Source organism: Leopardus geoffroyi, chromosome C3, assembly GCF_018350155.1.
Source record: "Leopardus geoffroyi isolate Oge1 chromosome C3, O.geoffroyi_Oge1_pat1.0, whole genome shotgun sequence".
In the NCBI taxonomy this organism is placed as follows: domain Eukaryota; kingdom Metazoa; phylum Chordata; class Mammalia; order Carnivora; family Felidae; genus Leopardus; species Leopardus geoffroyi.
Window position 1 is genome coordinate 139,995,318 of NC_059338.1, and position 18,694 is coordinate 140,014,011.

Sequence of the window (18,694 nt, forward strand, 5' to 3'; positions counted from 1 at the left end):
CCTAGTGGGATTTGGGGGAATTTGTCTAACCTCTGTGTACCTCTGTTTCCCTTTTTATGGAGTGGGACTATTCATGAGTACCTTACAGTATTTCCATGAGGATAAAGTGAGACAATGCCAAGTGCTTGGTACATGACAGCTATTATTTTATACAGCTGTCTACTTGCTACTTAGAGTTTTCTAGGAATGGAGTCACTGTATCTATTTTCTTGCTTTCTAGTATTTTATCAGTCAGGTGACCATGATACCTTCCTTATACTCAACTGAAACCTGTCCCGTTTAAGGTGCTTTTTGTTGTAGTTGTTGACTTCCTTCCATGTCCTTTAGGGAGAGTTAGTCAAATATTTGAGTACTAGGCACAATCATAGGTAACTTTACATGTACTATACATACCTTACCCCATTTTGAGTGCTAGCCACATTTGAGTACTAGGCACACTTAAGTACTAGGTACAAGCTATACATATACTATGCCTACCTTATCCCATTGAATCCATCTTCCCTCCTCTGCCTCTGAAACCATATCACAGGTGGGAGAACCAAGTCTCAGAGGTGTCAAGGAAGGCCCCTGAGAGCACACACACAGAGCCTGGATCCTAATCCAATCTTTCTCCCCTTTTCTCTGTTATGTGGCCCCCAAATACGTATCCAGTTTCTCTTCTGTAGACTACATTATCCTTTTTATTTCCAATTTAGCTATCAACCCTCTGATAAGAAAAGCTGAATAAAAATCCCACTTTGGAAACATAAATCACGTTACCTATTTCAAATTCTTTTTGGGATGAATAACAACAATGATGATGTTGGGTTACATGTAAAAGGTGTGTTTTAAATATGAGTGGAAAATTAAACCAATGATTAGTAGTAGCAGGTCCAAATTATTTCAGATTTGGTTAGTTTTGACCAAGTTAGAACGATTAATATTTTCCATCTCATCACACCTTTACTTACAGGTTAACAGGCTTTAACTCAACATGATCCTGGTAGTAGGAGCGTGCATCAAGTCCACCTATGAAATCAACTGCAAATACAACACAGCCCGATGTGAATAAATGTGTAAATGAAAACACACAGAACACTAGGTGTTTAAAGTAGAACACATAAATAATATTAAAAAAATCTGTCTACCACAAATGGAAAAATATGTGTTCAATATAAAAGACTGCTAAAAACAAGATCAATGGTCAAAAAATAGGGAAATTTTAAGAAACACATAAAGAGCTTGGGATCTTAAGGACTGGAAAATCAAAGTTGTTATTGACTTTCGTGAAAAATGAAGTAACATTAAATAACATTAGTTTTTAAATAATGTGTTTGTCCTTAGGCATACGGATATGCCCTTTCCCCCTATATATCAAAAGATATACTTTTTATCTTGTTGCCAGAATCCAATTTTTTTCTTAAGAATATTTATCGCATCATTAGAAAGACCTTTGAGAAGTCGCATAATCTATGCCCATGCCTTTTGTCCTCAAGCCATCTTTGACAAATGGACATCTGCTTTTTGCAAAGGTTTCATCTCTTCTGTGGTAGCATGGTGCTTGTCTCGCCGTCTGTATAGAATCACTGTTCTTGGTGACATTCGTTCTAATTTCTGTTTTGATGACAGTTTCTGTCTTTCTTTTCTAATCCTAATGTCCATGCCTAATCTTCTTCTCCCCCCTTTTTTGGTAGTCTATTAAAAATTTTAATTACTTTACCTCCAGCTTTGGTTATATTATGGCACTATAACATTAACAGGTACACAGTCATATAGGAACTCTGAACTCTTCGGCAAGTGTGTGTGTGTGTAGGTACACATTATGAAAATATTATATTGTATCTTCAGCGCAAGACAGACATTTCAGTAACCTGTGATTTCAAGATGGATGACTTAGCTTAGAAGCTCTAGTGAAGCCTTGACCTACTCTAGCTGTAGTCACTCTTGTCAATTTCTGACTTGCTGTATCCTTTTTCCCCCATTGAAGAAGCTGAGGTAAGTCTGGGTCAATCAAAGCTTCACCAGATCACTGTGTAGACGTGAACTTTGGGGTCCTGTGGGGGTACACAACAACCAGGTGGCAAGGGCCATCGTAATTACCATTACTCCAAGATAATCCCCACAGAGACTAGAGGACCCTGAGGCCCATCCTGTTCCTACCAGGTCATATAAGTTGCCTGGACACCATGTTAGGGAGAGAAACAGTGAAGGAGGAGTCCGTCTGAGACACTGGAAAGATTTTCCCAGAAAGTGTAGGCAGTGACTAGGGACCATTTAAATGGTCAGATTGGACTACGTTTTTATCAGGTTAGATATTTGATCAAACATCCACTCCCTCATCTTGCTGACCAATGGGTGGGAAGTTAGAAGGAAAACCAGCCTGATTAAAAGTTGAATGAAGATATGATTTATAAGGCACTTTTCAAATTTAAAGAGGGTGTTAAAAATAAAATTACAAATATATACATTTGTGAATAAAAGGATTCAATTGAAAAATTATATACAAACTAAACTTTTTTTTATAAAAATAAAGAGCATATATCTGTATACTTTAAAGCAAAATAAAAAGAAAACTTTTTTATATTGATCATTTGAACATTAAAATGTAATATTCACAGAATCATTATTTTTGGTATAAATTCAGGAACTGCTGTGAATCTGCTCCTTAGCCATCTCTGTCTCCAATAGACCAGATCACCAGAATATACATATAATATATATTTTTTCAATCTGGTTTTATTATTTTCATAAATTTATATACAGTCTTATTCAGAATTTTTTTTATTGTTAGTAAAGTTGAAATTGTTGATGCCTTAATCGATTCTGTAAATCATAGTATTTTTAACTACAGAAATAGTCTCCATATAAGGTGCCAATAATCTCCAAGCAAGTTTGCCAAAAAGTGGATATGTGTAATGTTATTTACAGAACTTTCCCAAGTACTGTTATTTTACCTCCATTTAGTGTATCTTTGCCAAACATCTTATAAGACAACAAAATATAAATTGTATCTATTTATGATTTTTTAAAATCACATAGAAATGCTGCACAATTTTTAGGCCCTCTCAGAAATCAGCTTCTTTTCATTCTGGTGCAGAATATAAATTTCCTCAATTAAAAATAGGAGCTCTGTCAAAAGAGTCTTTTCTTAAGTCCAGATATTTCAAAAGGAAATTCTAAAATTGAAAAATTAAATCTTGCATAACATTTGAGCTCTCATTATTTAATTTGCCCAGTTCTCTTCCTTTCGTGAGCATAAATTTCAATGTTCTCCTTTTTATAAGCTCTCAATTACTGCCGTTTACTAAAAGCTTCAAAGGATGACTTTTGTGGTGCTTCATTTGTTGAATGATTCAATTTAAAATTTCCGACTGATCTTGAACGAAGTGCAACTAAAATGGAGAAGACCCATTTATAAAAATGCTCACAACTAATATAGGAAAATTAGATTGATTTACAAAGTACTTCTTTAAAGGATGAAATGTTCCTAACTCTGAAGGATAAAGAGAAGCAAAGGCAGAAAATGTATTCTATCATTCTGAAGGTTTTTTTGTTTGTTTTCAACATCAACCTCATTAGCAAAATGTTTTCAGGTAAATGCAAATCAAAATCACAAGGAGATACTATGTTATACCCACAAAGATGGCTAGAATAAAAACATCAGATAATAACAAATGTTGGTGATGGTGTAGAGAAAGCAGCACCCTCATACACCGCTGGTCAGAATGTAAAACGGTGCCGTCACTTTGCAAAACAGTCAGTTCCTAAAATGTTTAAGCAGAGTTACCATATGACCCAGTAACTCTACTCCTAGGTACATACCCAAGAGAAATGAAAATATATGTCCACACAAAAGTGTGTACACAAATATTTATAACAGCATGATTCATAATATCCAAATGGTGACAAAATATTCTAGCTTATCTACCCTAAGGTGTGTATGTATACAAATATAATATATATCTTATATATTCTACGTACATTTCTGTATACATAGAAAATTTGAAAACTAGAGTTTCTCTTTTCATTGGTATATCACTGTAGCGTCATTGGGAGGCAATTACAAATTACCTGTGAGCCTGAATTCCAAATATGTTTCTGCTTCACAAATTTCTTAATTTAATATGAATACTACGCTTTAAAAAACCCACAATATTGTGCTCCACCATTTGTATGATTATCACAAAACGAATAATTTTATCCTTAATATTTACTTAACTGAATTACCGTACCATTGAAAGCAACACCCTACATGTTAGCTTGGACGGAATGAATATTTAAAAACCTTACTTCAATTCTATGAATTGGATTAAAAAAAATAAAACGTTATTCGAAAGCAAATTAATTGGTTTTCCGCTGGAAGCATCTGAGGAACTGATAACATGTTGGTATTTTGGCTCCTTGGGAATGGTTTCTTCCACTGCTGGAGACAGCCCATCACCTCAACTTCTGGGTGCCCTGTGCCAACCCTCTGTAGCAGCTATGGGCTGGTGCACTGAGCTGCTGGCAGCCTCTGGTCCTTTCTCACCTCCACCGGCACTGAAAGGAATTAGCCGTATCTGCTACTCCTGCACAAGCACCTATCTTTTTAATCATTGATGGATCTGCACGCTGTCCTTGGAAGAAAGGTCCTAGTTACACGATATCTGTAAAGATTTGGGGAGAAGACGGGGGCGGCGGTGGTGGTGGTTTTCTTACACACTTAACCATATATGAAAAGAATTCGACTCATTGCTCTTGTATCTCACACATCTTGAGGATTCTTAGTGGCAGATGCTTGAGGTGCTATCAGTTCACCCATCCCAGATTATCCTAATACAGTTGCTAATGACAATATTTCACTTGAAAAGCAAAAAAATCTAGGACAAAGCCTAAGCCAGATAGGATGCCAGGACAACCTATGTAAATAGGGGCTGTTTCAACCAGATCAGGACACATGGTCATCCCAGTGGACCCTTTCTCTGCACATCAGAATTCTAGTGTGAGGTAAAATTTTCAAATCTCTAAACTTAAATATTACATATTGGTAAAATTCAAATTATCAAGCTTCCGAACGAGACAAGAGTACAAGAAAATGTAAGGAACAATCACTGAAAAGTAGGTATGGAAGAAATTAAAACCATCAAGAATCCTTTATGGATAAAATGCAGCAGTATGGGTTTTGGGCAACAGAAGCCTACAAGTCCATGAGATGATGATGTTCCTATATAAAAAATTAGTTTTTGATGGATATACCAACACTTGCCATTGGCCAGAGTGGGAAGATAGTTCAAGTGAAGGAGTAAATTGAAGCATAAATTGAAGGTGAGTTTATAGATTCTTTTTTTTTTAATGTTTCATGCTTATTTATTTTGGGGGGGGTGCAGAGAGAGGAAGACACAGAATCCCAACCAGGCTCCAGGCTCTGAGAGGTCAGCACAGAGCCTGATGCCGGGCTCGAAATCACGGATCTTGAGATCACAGCCTGAGCCAAAGTCGGATGCTTAACCAACTGAGCCACTCAAGTGCCCCAAGTTTATAGATTCTTAAAGCTTATTTTTCCCCCAATGATGCCAAATGCTTTTTAAACATGAAGAAAAATTTTTTAAAAGATAACCTAACTAAAGACTTAAAAACAATTCAGTAGGAAAGACCTTGGGCTTTTAAGTTCTCAGTAAGGGAGTCATATTATATGATTAATAAAGTAAAGCAACTATGTATTTTAAAATTCACTCTAAGGAGAGAGATGTGAGAAGATGCTTAATGAAGGAATTTCTCCAGGAGAAATAAGATGAATTTCAACAAAACATGAGAAGGAACAAAAAAGGCATAGATAGACTTTCAGAGGTATGAAAAAAAGAGGATTCGAAAGGAAGCATCCATGAAATCTGGAGTTATTCCAGTGAGAACACCACTTGGGGGTCTTTGGCAGAAGAGTGGCCAGGGAAGAGTTGGGAGAGACAGAAGGAAGCACGGGGAGGCAAGGGGTGGGTGTTGGGGGAACCGCTTGCTGGGTGACCTCAAGGACAATTAAGTTGAATTCTCTATACTCTGTATAATCAAAGTCTTGAAGTGTAGAACAAAAAATCAGCACAATTAAGAGTTGGCAGCAGCTGTCCAGAAAAGTCAGCTATGCAGAGCGCTGCTTCCTTCACCCGTTCTGGGAAACCGAGGTGTTACTATAAAAGATCCCACAGGGAGAGCCTGCAGCCAGAAAACCCCATTGTTTGCAGCCCTTTGAAATGTATTTCTTGTGCTAACTTCCATCAGCACAGCCAAGTAACTTCTTGGAAGAAATTATGTTACTTGTAACCGAATATCTTTGCGGTTACTTTAGCCATGCCACATCCCTGATGAGGATTCTCCCCGACCTGAAGGAATTACAAAGTTCCTCTAGATTTCAAGCAACATCTTACTGTACGACTAGAGTTGCTTTCCACTTGCAAGTTTTCTATTTGACTATAGGAAAATTTTTGTCATAAATGAAGGTTCCAATAGGTAACTCAGCGCTCCTGACTCGGACATTGCAAACCTGATTAAGTTGATACACCTGAAGCAGCACATTTGTATAAATATACACCTCAGGCAACGCCATTTCCAGTGAGAGCTCGGGCTATCATTTAATGTCCCAGGTGTAACTATACGCACCAAGTGGGGCGCCTGGGTGGCTCAGTCGGTTAAGCGTCTGACTTAGGTTCAGGTCATGATCCCACCGTTGGTGGGTTCGAGCCCCGCATCGGGCTCTGTGCTGACAGCTCAGAGCCTGGAGCCTGCTTTGCGTTCTGTGTCTCTCTCTCTGTCCCTCCTCCACTCAAGCTCTCTATCACTCTCTCAAAATAAATAAATAAACATGGAAAAAATTTAACTATATTCCTCAAGTAATTACTAGAAGGTAGGTGTTCTGTTTCTGATCCAGCTAAGCGGCATGCTGCCTTGTCACTGACTCGAGAAACACCAAGCTCCTGCCACAAAGCCCTTAGCTCAGAGAAATGAAAAGCTCCAGAAGATGAGGTCCAATTAACACACATTTATTCTGAACTTGCTTCCCGGTCTATCACTGTTCCTTCTACTTAGGTATTGGACTGTTCTTTTTATTATTATTATTATTTTTTAACGTTTATTCCTTTTTGAGAGACAGACACAGAGCACTAGCGGGGGAGGGGCACAGAGCTGTCAGCACAGAGCCGGACGTGGGGCTTGAAATCACCAACCAGGAGAACATGGCCTGAGTTGAAGTGGGAGGCTAAACCCACCGAGCCCTAGACTCAGTCCCTAGACTGTTCTAATAAGCATTGATTTTGCAAGTATGATTTTACAAGTCGTAAGGGAGCATTTAAGGCCTTAAAAAATACAAATATTTGGGGCTCTTGAATTGTGGTTTACTTGTTCTGCGATATGAATTCATAAGAGAAAAGCCAGGGTAGAGGCTTGACACCAACTGAGTTCACACAGATAAGATTTTGCGGCACCGCACGGCTAACGAGGGCTTTTAGGAAAGACCAGTTGTTTCGGAGGTAGCTGGCAACGAAACTCTGGGCTCCTAGGGCATGAGCTGCTTTGAAGCATCGCTCATCCGCCGTCCCCTGTCTGAAGACCCCGAGCTTGCAGAGGGCACGTTGCTCTGTGCAGAATCTCAGGCCGCGGCCGGCCTGCTCATGGCACACCAAGAAGCTGCGGGGGTGCCTCGATGGGTGCGCTGTTGATGCCGAGAGGGTGGCTGGGGCTGTGCTGCTCCCTGCCCCAAACAGCTTTATGCACCTTAAGAGCCCTTCGAACAGACCGATGACACCCAAATGCAAGCTTGGTAGCTATTCATTGTTGTTCTCTTCAGGGTGCAGGAAGTTCAGAATTTCTTGAAACCTTTCAGAAAGCACACTTAACTCAAAAAGGGAAGCATGTGGGACCCCTGAGATGCTCAAGGATAAGTCGGTCCCCGGCCGGGAAGGCAGAGTCCTCAGTGTTAGAGGTGGTGCTGTCCAGATTAGAGCTTTTCACCATTTTTCCCTCTTCCTGTCTGGAAATAGCCATGTAGAATAATAGACTCTTCTCGCCTGTCTTGCCCCCCTCTGTCTCAGGTACGGGCACGGAGAACTGATAGAGCTCATTGTCACTGCTGGCAACTTGGTCTGGAAAACACTGGGACCGGTCAGGGGGAGATGCTGGAGGGTCTGGAAGCATCCCCAAGTATGTCCAGGACTTCCAGCCTCCTTGTCCTAGGGAGGGGGAGGGGAAGCAATAAGAGACCAGTAGACTTCAGCATGCCTTGGGCAGATGTAGGGACTCTGCAAACGCTCTGTAGTTTCCGGTGGTCATTCCAAGAGCCTTAGTTCCAAAATGTATGTGTCCTGAGAAAGTACCTGCAGTCATTCTGGTTTTCTTGGTTCCCTCATCCTCCTCCATAATTGTCTTCTTTCCACTTTGCAACAAAAGGTATTTATCTCAGCCATCAGGAATCTTATCTTGGTGCACTATCCTGGGGGGTATCATACTCTAGGTCACTAAACAAAATGACAGGTATAATTTCACATGATGATGGAGTAATAGCTACTAAAGACAATGGCTCTAATTTTTTGCTTTCAAACAATCTTGTAATAAATTTTAGTACTTTAACAATAATTTTCGGTACTAGATCACTGGGTACTTTTTAACATATATCTCAGGCACTTTACCTATAATTTCACTCCTCTCCACCTTCCTTCTTCCCTGCTTTATTTTCTCTGTTGTGCTTATCACTGTTTACCATGCTGTATTATATGTTTCCATTAAAAAAAATCTTATTTGTTGTCTGACTCCCTCACTACAATTTAAACTTTATGGGATAAGAATTTTTGTCTGATCTTGTTTGATTTTGTTCACTGCTATATCCTCAGTTCCAAAACAGTGCCTGGTAAAAGGTATGCCTTCAAAAATATTTGGGGAAGAAAGGAATCAAAAGAATTGAGAGACACTGCTGTAATTAAATTCCTTCCATTCTCATATTTTTTTTCCTGTAAACAAGGTTTCTATAATTACAACACTAGCATCAAATATTGAAAGTACCTGAGGTAGCCTATCTCATCCTAGCAGTAACTAATACTCATCCATGAATACACGAACTAATTGAAAACAAAAAAACCAAAACACACTCCATTCGTTTCATTAAGAGGTACTCTTCCATTAAATGTTTCATTTTATGTTTAAGTTTTTCTTTGGATAGGGTTATAGTTGCAATTATTGGCTATCAACATTACTGAGCAAATGTAAACATATTGTACATATTGATGAATATATTGATGAATACATTTATGTTTGCTCAGTCATGTTGGTGGCCAATAACTGTAAGCAAAACCTCATCCAAAGACAAACTTTGACACTTAAAATCTGGTCACAGGAAAAAATTAAATTTTTATTTATGGGACTAAATCTAAACCGATCTGCAAGTCCTTTACACTGAGCACAACAAAACATATTGAAAGAAATTAAAGGTGTCTTAAACAAATGGAAGAATAGAAAACATTCATGGATTGTAAAACTCAATGCTATAAAGATATCATTTGATGTGTGGATCAACTAATCTACGGATTCAAAGCAAACTCAATAAAACTTTCAGCAGTTTAATGAAGATGCTGACTCTAAAATGTATATGAAAAGGCAAAGACTCAAGATGAGTTAAGACAATCTTAAAGAAGGACAAACCATCAAATGTCCTAATTTTGGGGTTAAGATTGATAACTGGACTATACAAATTGAGAACTTTTATTCCTAAAAAGATAACATCCATTGAAAATAAAATTGCCAGGTATAGATAAGTTTTCATTGTAGAGATATATGATAGAATAAGAAAAAAAATTAAGAATAAACATATTACATTAAGACAGAATTCTATGGGTCAAGTGGAATGGAGGTACAAGTTCCAAAAAAAACTGGCACAACTTAAAATTCCAACTGTTAATTATTTAGGTACTTTTTAAATGGATGATTATGGCATTAAATTGCTATGCCATTTAGATTCCATGGGATACGTTCAAAAGAGTAATGCCTCAGTTTTATTATGGTCATGATTTGTAACACGTCAATTTTTCTAAGTTGGAATTTCACGTCTCCTCTCTCCATGGTTCTGAGTGAGGCTTGGCTACAAGAGACTTTTGTGTGGAAGATACGGCAGACATAAGGGAAGCAGAAGTTACTGTGCTCAGGAAGTTGATCTAGAGTCCCAGGCTCCCCCGTGGCAGACAGCCAAGAACAAGATCTGGTTGGCACAGTGGGATCAGAGAACTATTCAGTGGATGCCCAGCCCTGCCCCTCACAGCTGGCAGCACCACATCAACCTTGACCTCAGAATCCGTGCTGGGAGGACAGCCCTCCCTGACCTCCTGTCTGATGTGCCAGAGAAATCACTGAAATGGCTGAGTTTTCTTGGACGTGCCTACCATGAGGAAGAAACGCTAAGTCTGGTTTGGTGACAATAAAGAAAGTCACATTTTTGTCACGTTGTTTTGGGGGTGAGGTAGAGAAGAAGTTTGTTTTCATAATTTTGTAGTATTTTGAATTGGATCTTGAAATTCTGTTATTTTAATGATAAATTTTGCATATTGAGTGTCCTGTGGTAAATAAAAGCAGACAATTGATTTGGAGCAAGATCATTGGGTGTATTACATTATATATGACTCCCTGTATCCACTTAAATTTTAATAGGTTAGCCCATTATTTTTCTCCACAGTGTGCAAGTAATTTATATTCTCACTCAATATTTAAATATGAATGTTCTGGTTTTAATCTAGTGAGTGAGCAATGTCTCTTTCTTTACCAAATTATGAAGAATTTACTTGTTATCCTTGTTGGAAAGAAAAGCACAATTGCATGTTGGAAAGCACAGGAACTTTGGCACTCGAAATATCTAGGTCAAACCTAAGTTCTGCTTCTTACAGATTAGTAGTGAGTTGAGGAAATTCTCAGGGCATCTAGAAAACAATGACCACCTCAGTGTGGTTGCCCGAGATGAGCTAATGGCCTTGGAGGGCTGGCACGTGGAAATCACGCAGCAAACGGTAGGTTGCTATAGATATTATTTGCATATTTATCTTGTTCTCATGATACATTCCCATCAACTATTGATTTCTGAAATTCCAGAAGCTTTGTGTAACTTAAGATAACAATGATTTGTGAGAATTCCTACATTCTCTTTCCCCTATTCTCCATAAGAATGTCTGTCCTTGAGGAACTTGCGTTGGATTTTGAGTTTAGTTTGATTTTCTCATATTTAGAAAGAGTAGCTACTTTGGAGGAGGGAAAATTGGTTGGTCTGCCACACTTTGAAGCCTGAGATTCCACCTTTTATGAGCATTTTTTAAATTATTCTGGAAAAGTTAAGCTTCTTCACACAAAGACGTGGCGCAAGAAAGAAAATAACGCTCAGCGGAAGTAGAACTTGTGGAGTTAACTGCCATGGGAGCGTAGCGCTCCCTCTCTGCAGCGCTGGTGATAAGTCATCCAGGAGTGTAGATCCAGGGCCCAGGACCCACCCAGTACACACGTGACAACCTCCATCACCATTTGTTTGGCTTTTGACTGGCATTGCTTTTATTCTCTCCTCCTTTTTCCCCCACAGTAGCCCAAACCTTGGGGGGGGAGAGCTCTGTTTTTTTCTTGGCATTTCAAATCATTCCATGGGATTCTTTGTAAATATATCTACAAAATGCAAAACGCACAAAGTGACTTGTTCCTAATGTTTTCGGCATTATTCCTTCAGATGCGTATTCTAGTTGTTCTGCAAGGATCCCAAGGACCTTCTTTAGCATTTTGTCTTTGAATCTTCCACGGGGGAACTTGGTTGCAGTGTCCCTACAGGGTGCTTTGATAGTAATCATCTACGACTGCAGCTTCTCTCCTCCCTCTGAGTTGCAAGAGTTTTATCACCTTTGTAAAGATGCCCGTAACGTACCTGCTTCCACTATCCTACCCCTTCAACACACACACACACACACACACACACACACACACACACTTTTTATAGTTTGTTTTTCTCATATTTTGAAAGAAAGTACATAATTTTTTCCCCCTTTCTTACTTTAGGCTTCATCTTTAATAGCACATTTTCTATTCTTTTTAAAGTTACTCAGCTCTTTCAAAGCCACACAGGCTGTGCTCTGTTTTGCCATCACAGGTTACTGTTACCCCTTCGGTTAATCTTCATCAGTAGCTCAGTAATTGGACGGAACGGCTGCTCACTGTTTTCAACCACAGTCTGGCTCTACTGAAGGCCCTTTCAATTTTTGTGGTTTTTCAAATACTATCTGTTCAGAATCACTGGTGGCTGATGGCCGCTATGTCACTATACTGCTGGGCTCGTTCAGAGGAACCTTTTACTCTAGGGAAAACAAGATAAAAAAGAATCCTGAAAACACCATCCTTTTTATTTTTCTTTGGCTGCCTTTCCAGCTTCTGTTGTTTTCCTGGGTCCAGATCTCTAGAATCAGATGTTCCCATAATCAGTGCTGACAGTTGCTTCCCACTTGAAAATTTTCTAGGAGTAGGTAATATTTAATGGAATAATGAATTTCTAAAATCTCTTTGGGGCCAATAAAGCAGAATGGAATGGCCGAGAGGAAAACTAATGCTCAAAAATGTAAGGACTAAAAACAGTTCTAAGAATTTGTCTAAACAGTTATAACTTTTTCCCAGGTAATTAATCTTTTCCTTAGTTATCCAGTTTTTCCCCCAGTCTGTATTTGTCATTCTCATCTAAATCTAGCTAATCAAGGGATGCCTGGGTGACTCAGTTGGTTAAGCATCTGACTTTGGCCCAGGTCATGATCTCAGGGTTCATGGGTTCAAGCCCCGCATCGGGCTCTGTGCTGACAGCTCAGAGCCTGGAGCCTACTTCAGATTCTGTGTGTCTCTCTCTCTCTGCCCCTCCCCCACTCATGCTCTGTCTCTCAAAAGTAAATAAACGTCAAAAAAAAAAAAAAAAAACAAAAACGAATGTAGCCAATCAAGTCACAAATACCTGTTCACTTTAATGTCTGTCTAGAATTCTTTTTTATTGTCTGTGTCTACAATTTTGAATAGTATTATTTTTTTTAATGGCTTCTATTATTACTTTTGGTTCTCCTTGTCCTAAGAGTCTCTATCCAAAAAATGCCATTTCTTCTGAGATCTCTTTTATAAATCTTTTTCTCTTTCTTTGAATTACTGTTCAAAGAAAATTGAATCTGATCATATTCTTCCCAAGATTAAATCCATTTATTGACCCACATCATCCAGCAGAAAATCCCAACTGGTGTGACCTGAGTAGGTTCAGATGTGACAAGATATCAATTCCCTCATTTCCTGGTGCATGTGTGTGTGTGTGTGCGTGCGTGCACACACAGCTGGGAGTAGGCAGCCTTCTGGGCCAGTCATTTTTTGCTGGGAGAAAAGTAATTTATTTGCCACAGAGTGCCTTATAAATGTTACTTCTCTTTATGAGTGCCAAAATACATAACACAAAATACAAAATACAAAATAAGACAGAATCCAGGGTCCCTCAAAGCCGACCCCACCATTCACTTGGTGAACTGAACACACCCAATCACTTATCACTTCTGGGGTAATTCAGTCTTTTCCCAGGCCTTCTTGAATATTCCATGGTTGTCCCAAGCTTTTTTTGACATATATTTCCCAGTATTTAAAATGCATTTTCTTTGTGCCCTTCCTGGTGATATAATACTCTTCGTATAAGACCATGTTCCCATGCTCTGAGCCATGCTTGGTGCCCTGAGACACAATTAGCCTCTGCTTGTTTTTTTCTGTGCATGTGATTCACTTTATACAGATCGTTATCTGCACTTGACTCTTCTGTAATTATTTACATGTCTGGCTCACTTATTGGAATATAAAACCTCTCAGGAAAGGAACCAAGTCTTATTTATCTATGTATCCTTGTGGCCTAACACACAAGTCTTTCAATAACTGTTTCTTGAATGAATCAATCAATAAAGAATTAGCTATTTAACTTTATTTAAGCTTTAAAATTAAACGATAATATGCTGAGTCTGTACTATAAATACTTTTGGATCTTGACAGGTCAGTGACCTTGGAACAAGAAGAGATATGAGAGAATTGCAGAATCCAATCAAAAATATTTAAATGTCTACAAGGATTGGCAACCTACCAAGAATATACAATGAACATGGAATTCTATCATGTTATATGGTTGGAAGAAGTACATGGAATGTCAGTACATGGAGAAGTACATGGAGTGTCTCTTGAGTCATATGGAAAGACATTAAAATGTTTAAAGAATTTGTGAGTATAAAACCAGTCAGAAAGAGACTCTTAATAGGAGTAAAGTCTTCTGTCTACTGAAATCTAATGTCATGAGTCCTAGTGTTGTGGGCTGCTAAGCTAATCACATTTAAAGGGTATGGGGATAAGACCTCCTTTTGTTCTACCAACATTAAAAAAAAGCCCAATATATCCATTAGTGGAATTTAGGTCCTGCTTGGCAGCTGACAGTCTCTCAGCATGTAGCAAACTCAAATTGTTTGAGATATTCATTGGAGAAATGCATTTCCAATACTAGGAACTGACTACAGAGAGAGGAAAAGAAGCCAACTTTAAGGTTTTAAAACCCTTTTATGAAGTATAGATTAGGACATTGTAGTCATTGGGATAGTCGGTGTTCATTTGGTATGTAAAATCTTTGGTTCTTAACATAATCAGACAGATCATGTTAGGTCTGGCAGATTCCCCCTGTAAAACAAATTCAAGTTTTGAATTGGCTAATTAATTTTACACTTGTGATTTTAGGTTGAAAGACATGGGAAAACTTTATTAAATTTGTGTAATATATGTTTTTTAATATGAAATTTATTGTCAAATTTGTTTCCATACAAAACAGGTGCTCATCCCAACAGGTGCTCTCCTCAAAGCCCATCACCCACTTTCCCCTCCTCACCGTCCCCCACCAACCCTCAGTTTATTCTCAGTATTTAAGAGTCTCTTATGGTTTGCCTCCTTCCCTCTCTGTAACTCCCCCTGCCATTTTCCTCCTCCCTGGTCTTCTGTTGAGTTTCTCAGGATCCACATATGAGTGAAAACATATGGTATCTGTCTTTCTCTGCCTGACGTATTTCACTTAGCATAACACTCTCCAGTTCCATCCACGTTGCTACAAAAATTTGTGTAATATTTAAGAAAATTTGAGATTCAATATATGCATAAGCTTATTTTATTAGATTTATAGATTTGCTGGAATAGTTTAAAAACTAGTGAGTGTTTTGTTTATCAGGATGAATATTTGAAGGACTTCCAAAGAATGATAATTACAAAAAAGAATAATTACAATGGATTCATGAATGCAGGTTTAATATGTAAAGGGCTTTAGTTCAAATTGTATATGGAACAAATCATGTAAAGGAATTTAGACTACAAAATATAAGTAGATCAAGTAGTAATTGAAGTCCAATGGAATATTATTTAGCCTTACACAAAAATGAAATTCTGATACATGTTACAATATGGATAGACCTTGAAAACGTGGTAAATGAAATAAGTCAGACACAAAAGAACAAATACTGTAAGATTCTATGTATATGAGGTACCTAGACTAGGTAAATACAAAGAGACAGAAAGTAAATAGGTAAATACATAGAGCCAGAAGAGCGGTTATCAGAGGCTGGGGGGAAAGGGAGATGAAGAGTTATTATTTATGGGGACACAGCTCCTCTTGATACAATGAAAAAAGTTCTGGAAATCGATATTGGTGATGGTTATACAACATTGTGAATGTATTTGATGCCACTTAATTGTACCCTTAAAGATGTTCAAATGGTTAATTTTATATTATGTATTTTACCACTATAAAAATAAAAATAATTTCCCCAAAAGGCATTATTAAAATTCAGTAGGTTTATAAATGGGATAGTGAAAGTTCTATGTAGCCTTTAGAACTTAAGAAAACCCAGGTTTTAAAAACGTTGCCACTCTAATAAATAGTACAGTGATTTTAAACCCTGAATCGATATAAATAGAATTTGCTGAAAATCTTCCCTCATGGACATCAGGAAACGTACAGTGACAAAATACTAAGGAAACTTTGGCTTTCACCTGTTTTCTTGCATCTTTGTTGTCTCAAAAAGAAAACAGTCAATATGACACCTTTGTTTTCCTTAAATAATGAAAAAAAAAAACCCACCCAGATTTAATTTACTTTTCCAAATAAACATGTAGGTGAATAAATAGAAAATGAGGCAAATATAGAATAAAAGAAAAGGAAACAAAACTTAAGTCAAGCTGTGTGTTATTTTTGCTCCCAACATGTAAAAAAAAAAAAAAAATAGTATGGTTTTCATCATTTCCACATAGCCTTCCCTCTCGATGCAGGGTTTAAAACTAAGTCCCTGATACAATCTGCCTTTTAATTCACTAGTCTTTTGACAGTCAGCAGGCCAGGGAAGTCCTGATTGCCTTTTGACCTTCCAGAGCATCCAATATGAAGCTAGGCCTGAAGTCAAGGCCTTTGTTTCGGTCAGAGGCCTCTTCTAAGAAGTGACTCCCTATGCATTTGCTACTCCACCTGCCAGGAATGTTCTTCTCCTGGCCACTCACCTCACAGGTTCCTTCTTATCCATATCCTTTATCTTATCCTCCTCCTTCAGTGCTATCTCCTCCAGGAGACCTTCCCAGGCACATAGGAGGCACCGGCACTTTGTAGAATACACAATTTGTTCTACACCCCGTTTGGTGGCAGAATTCCTGCCTGTTTCTACTTCAGGGTCTCCACCTCTGGGAGCCCTTTCCTGATCATACCCTCTTGGGTGCTTCTCAGTGCCTCAGGCCTCAAAGGCACTTATCACCCTGTCCTCAATCTGCTTGGTCAACTCTCCTCCAAGCAATGACTTGGTGACCCAGATGCCTTCGACACTGTAGCGGCACCATTTTAAACATGTGGCTTCCAAAGCTTCTGTGCTTCTCTGTAGCTAGTAGGTAGAAAGGGGAAGAACATGGAGAACCACATGTAGAAGGTGTTTAGGGGCCAGGCCTAGAAGTGGGCATACCTCTTCTGTTCACCTTCCATGATCTAGAATTCAATTTCATGGGACATCTAACTGCAGGAAGGCTGGGAAATGCAGTCCAGCTCTGTTTCAGGAGAAAAACCAACAAATGGGTTTAGTGAGCAGCTGGCCAGTTTCTCACACAAGCTATGACAAAACTTGTGAAGGTGCTATTCAATGAGTAAGGGTTGGAAAATGTTACAAGCTTTGCAGTTGATGGAACTATATATGTGGCAAAGAAAGCTGTTCTCTGGATACACCATTAACTCTAATCTAGACTTTGTGTTCTTGCAATCAAAGAGAGAGAGCAAACGCAAGAGCAAATGAGACAGAGAGAAAGAGTGAGAGAGAGAGAGGGAGAGAGAGAGACCCTGTTTCCTTCTATGAGAACAAGTATGGAAAAAGTTAAAAGGCTGGTTAGGTATAATTTAGAATTAATTTACTTTGCACCTCATACAACTCAGGAGGAGAAACAAATTCTTTTAACTTCTCCCCTACTTTATTTTCATGTTGGCATCCAAGTTATATGACTATTCCCAAATACCTCACTTAGATTCCAGTTCCAAATGTTGCTCCCAGAAGGAACTGTAAATTACTTTTTCCTTAGTCAATAAAGTACTTAGTAAAAGCACATGAAGATGAGTGTTCCTTATATACCTTTTATTGTTGGTTACTTGTATGACACTTCTTTAAAGGAATTATAAAATCAGATTTCCATGAAATATTTGGTCCATGAATATAGCTCTTGAGAAGATTATGTGCCCTTTTGTTATCTAAAAGGGATAAACATCTGTTTTATTGTTTGGTCTTACTTTAAAATGCTTCTGTTTTATTGTCTGATCTTACTTAAAATGCTTCAGTGTTAACAGTGGGCTATTTACTAGGGATGGCAAGTTAACATTTTAAGGATTTAATGAGAAGTCATTACTCCAAAACTAGCCAGGGTAAGTACTAACTCAAAATTTGTTACCTGTATCTGTGTTGGCAGTGTGCTTAATTTGCGTAACGATATTCAAAATCATTTTTAATTGGTAAAGTAAGTGCTGTTCAAAGGATGGGATTGCCTGGCAAAACTCAAGAGACAGGAAAGCTAGAAGAGAAAATTTTCACGGAGGGAGCAGTCAACAGTGACCAAAGCCATTAATTATAATGAAGCGTGATGAGATCTAAGTGAATTTGACAATTAAGAGGTCATTGCTGGCCTCTGAGTGAGCGTTTTCAGTAATGATGGAGGACAGAAGGCCTGACAGCAGCAGTCTGACAGTGAATAGCAGGTGAGAGAGTGAACGCTATAAGTCTGGACTACTTTGTAGAAAAGTCTGAACATGGAGGGAAGAAGCATGAGAGATGGGAAAGCTAGCTGTATATACTGGGTGGGGGTCAGGGCAATTTCTGTTTTGTTTTTTTATTTTAATTATGTGACTTTATTCATAAGCTGAGGAACAAGGTCCAGTGGGAGGAAGAAACTGGACAGAGAGAAGGGAAGAAAAGAGTTAGATGGGGGTGGGAAGGGAGGGTGAGAAAGCGAGAGAGAGAAAGAATAATTAGTGCAGCAAGGTGCCTGAATACGTGGGAGGGAACGAAGCTCTCGTTTTCTGTTGGGAAGAAGATAATCCTGGGCGGATGTAGACAGTCTGGATGGGAGAGAGACTCCAGGAACTTGTAGGGACCCCTGCCTACTGGCTTTCATTTTCTTTGTAACAGAGTCTTAGTGCCGAGGG

At 38.6% G+C, this 18,694-nt stretch overlaps 1 protein-coding gene across 3 annotated transcripts in view; it reads right to left on the bottom strand.

Annotated features, from left to right (window-relative positions):
* Positions 1–18,694, bottom strand: part of NKAIN3 (sodium/potassium transporting ATPase interacting 3) — a 611,969-nt gene that overhangs the window by 10,179 nt on the left and 583,096 nt on the right. For 2 of the 3 annotated variants that reach the window (XM_045455139.1, XM_045455138.1), the window contains exon 6: positions 951–1,020. The exons of the other annotated variant lie outside the window; for it this stretch is intronic. In XM_045455139.1, the coding sequence (XP_045311095.1) occupies positions 951–1,020 (70 nt within the window). The remainder of the gene's footprint in view (positions 1–950; positions 1,021–18,694) is intronic. 3 annotated transcript variants of the gene reach the window in all.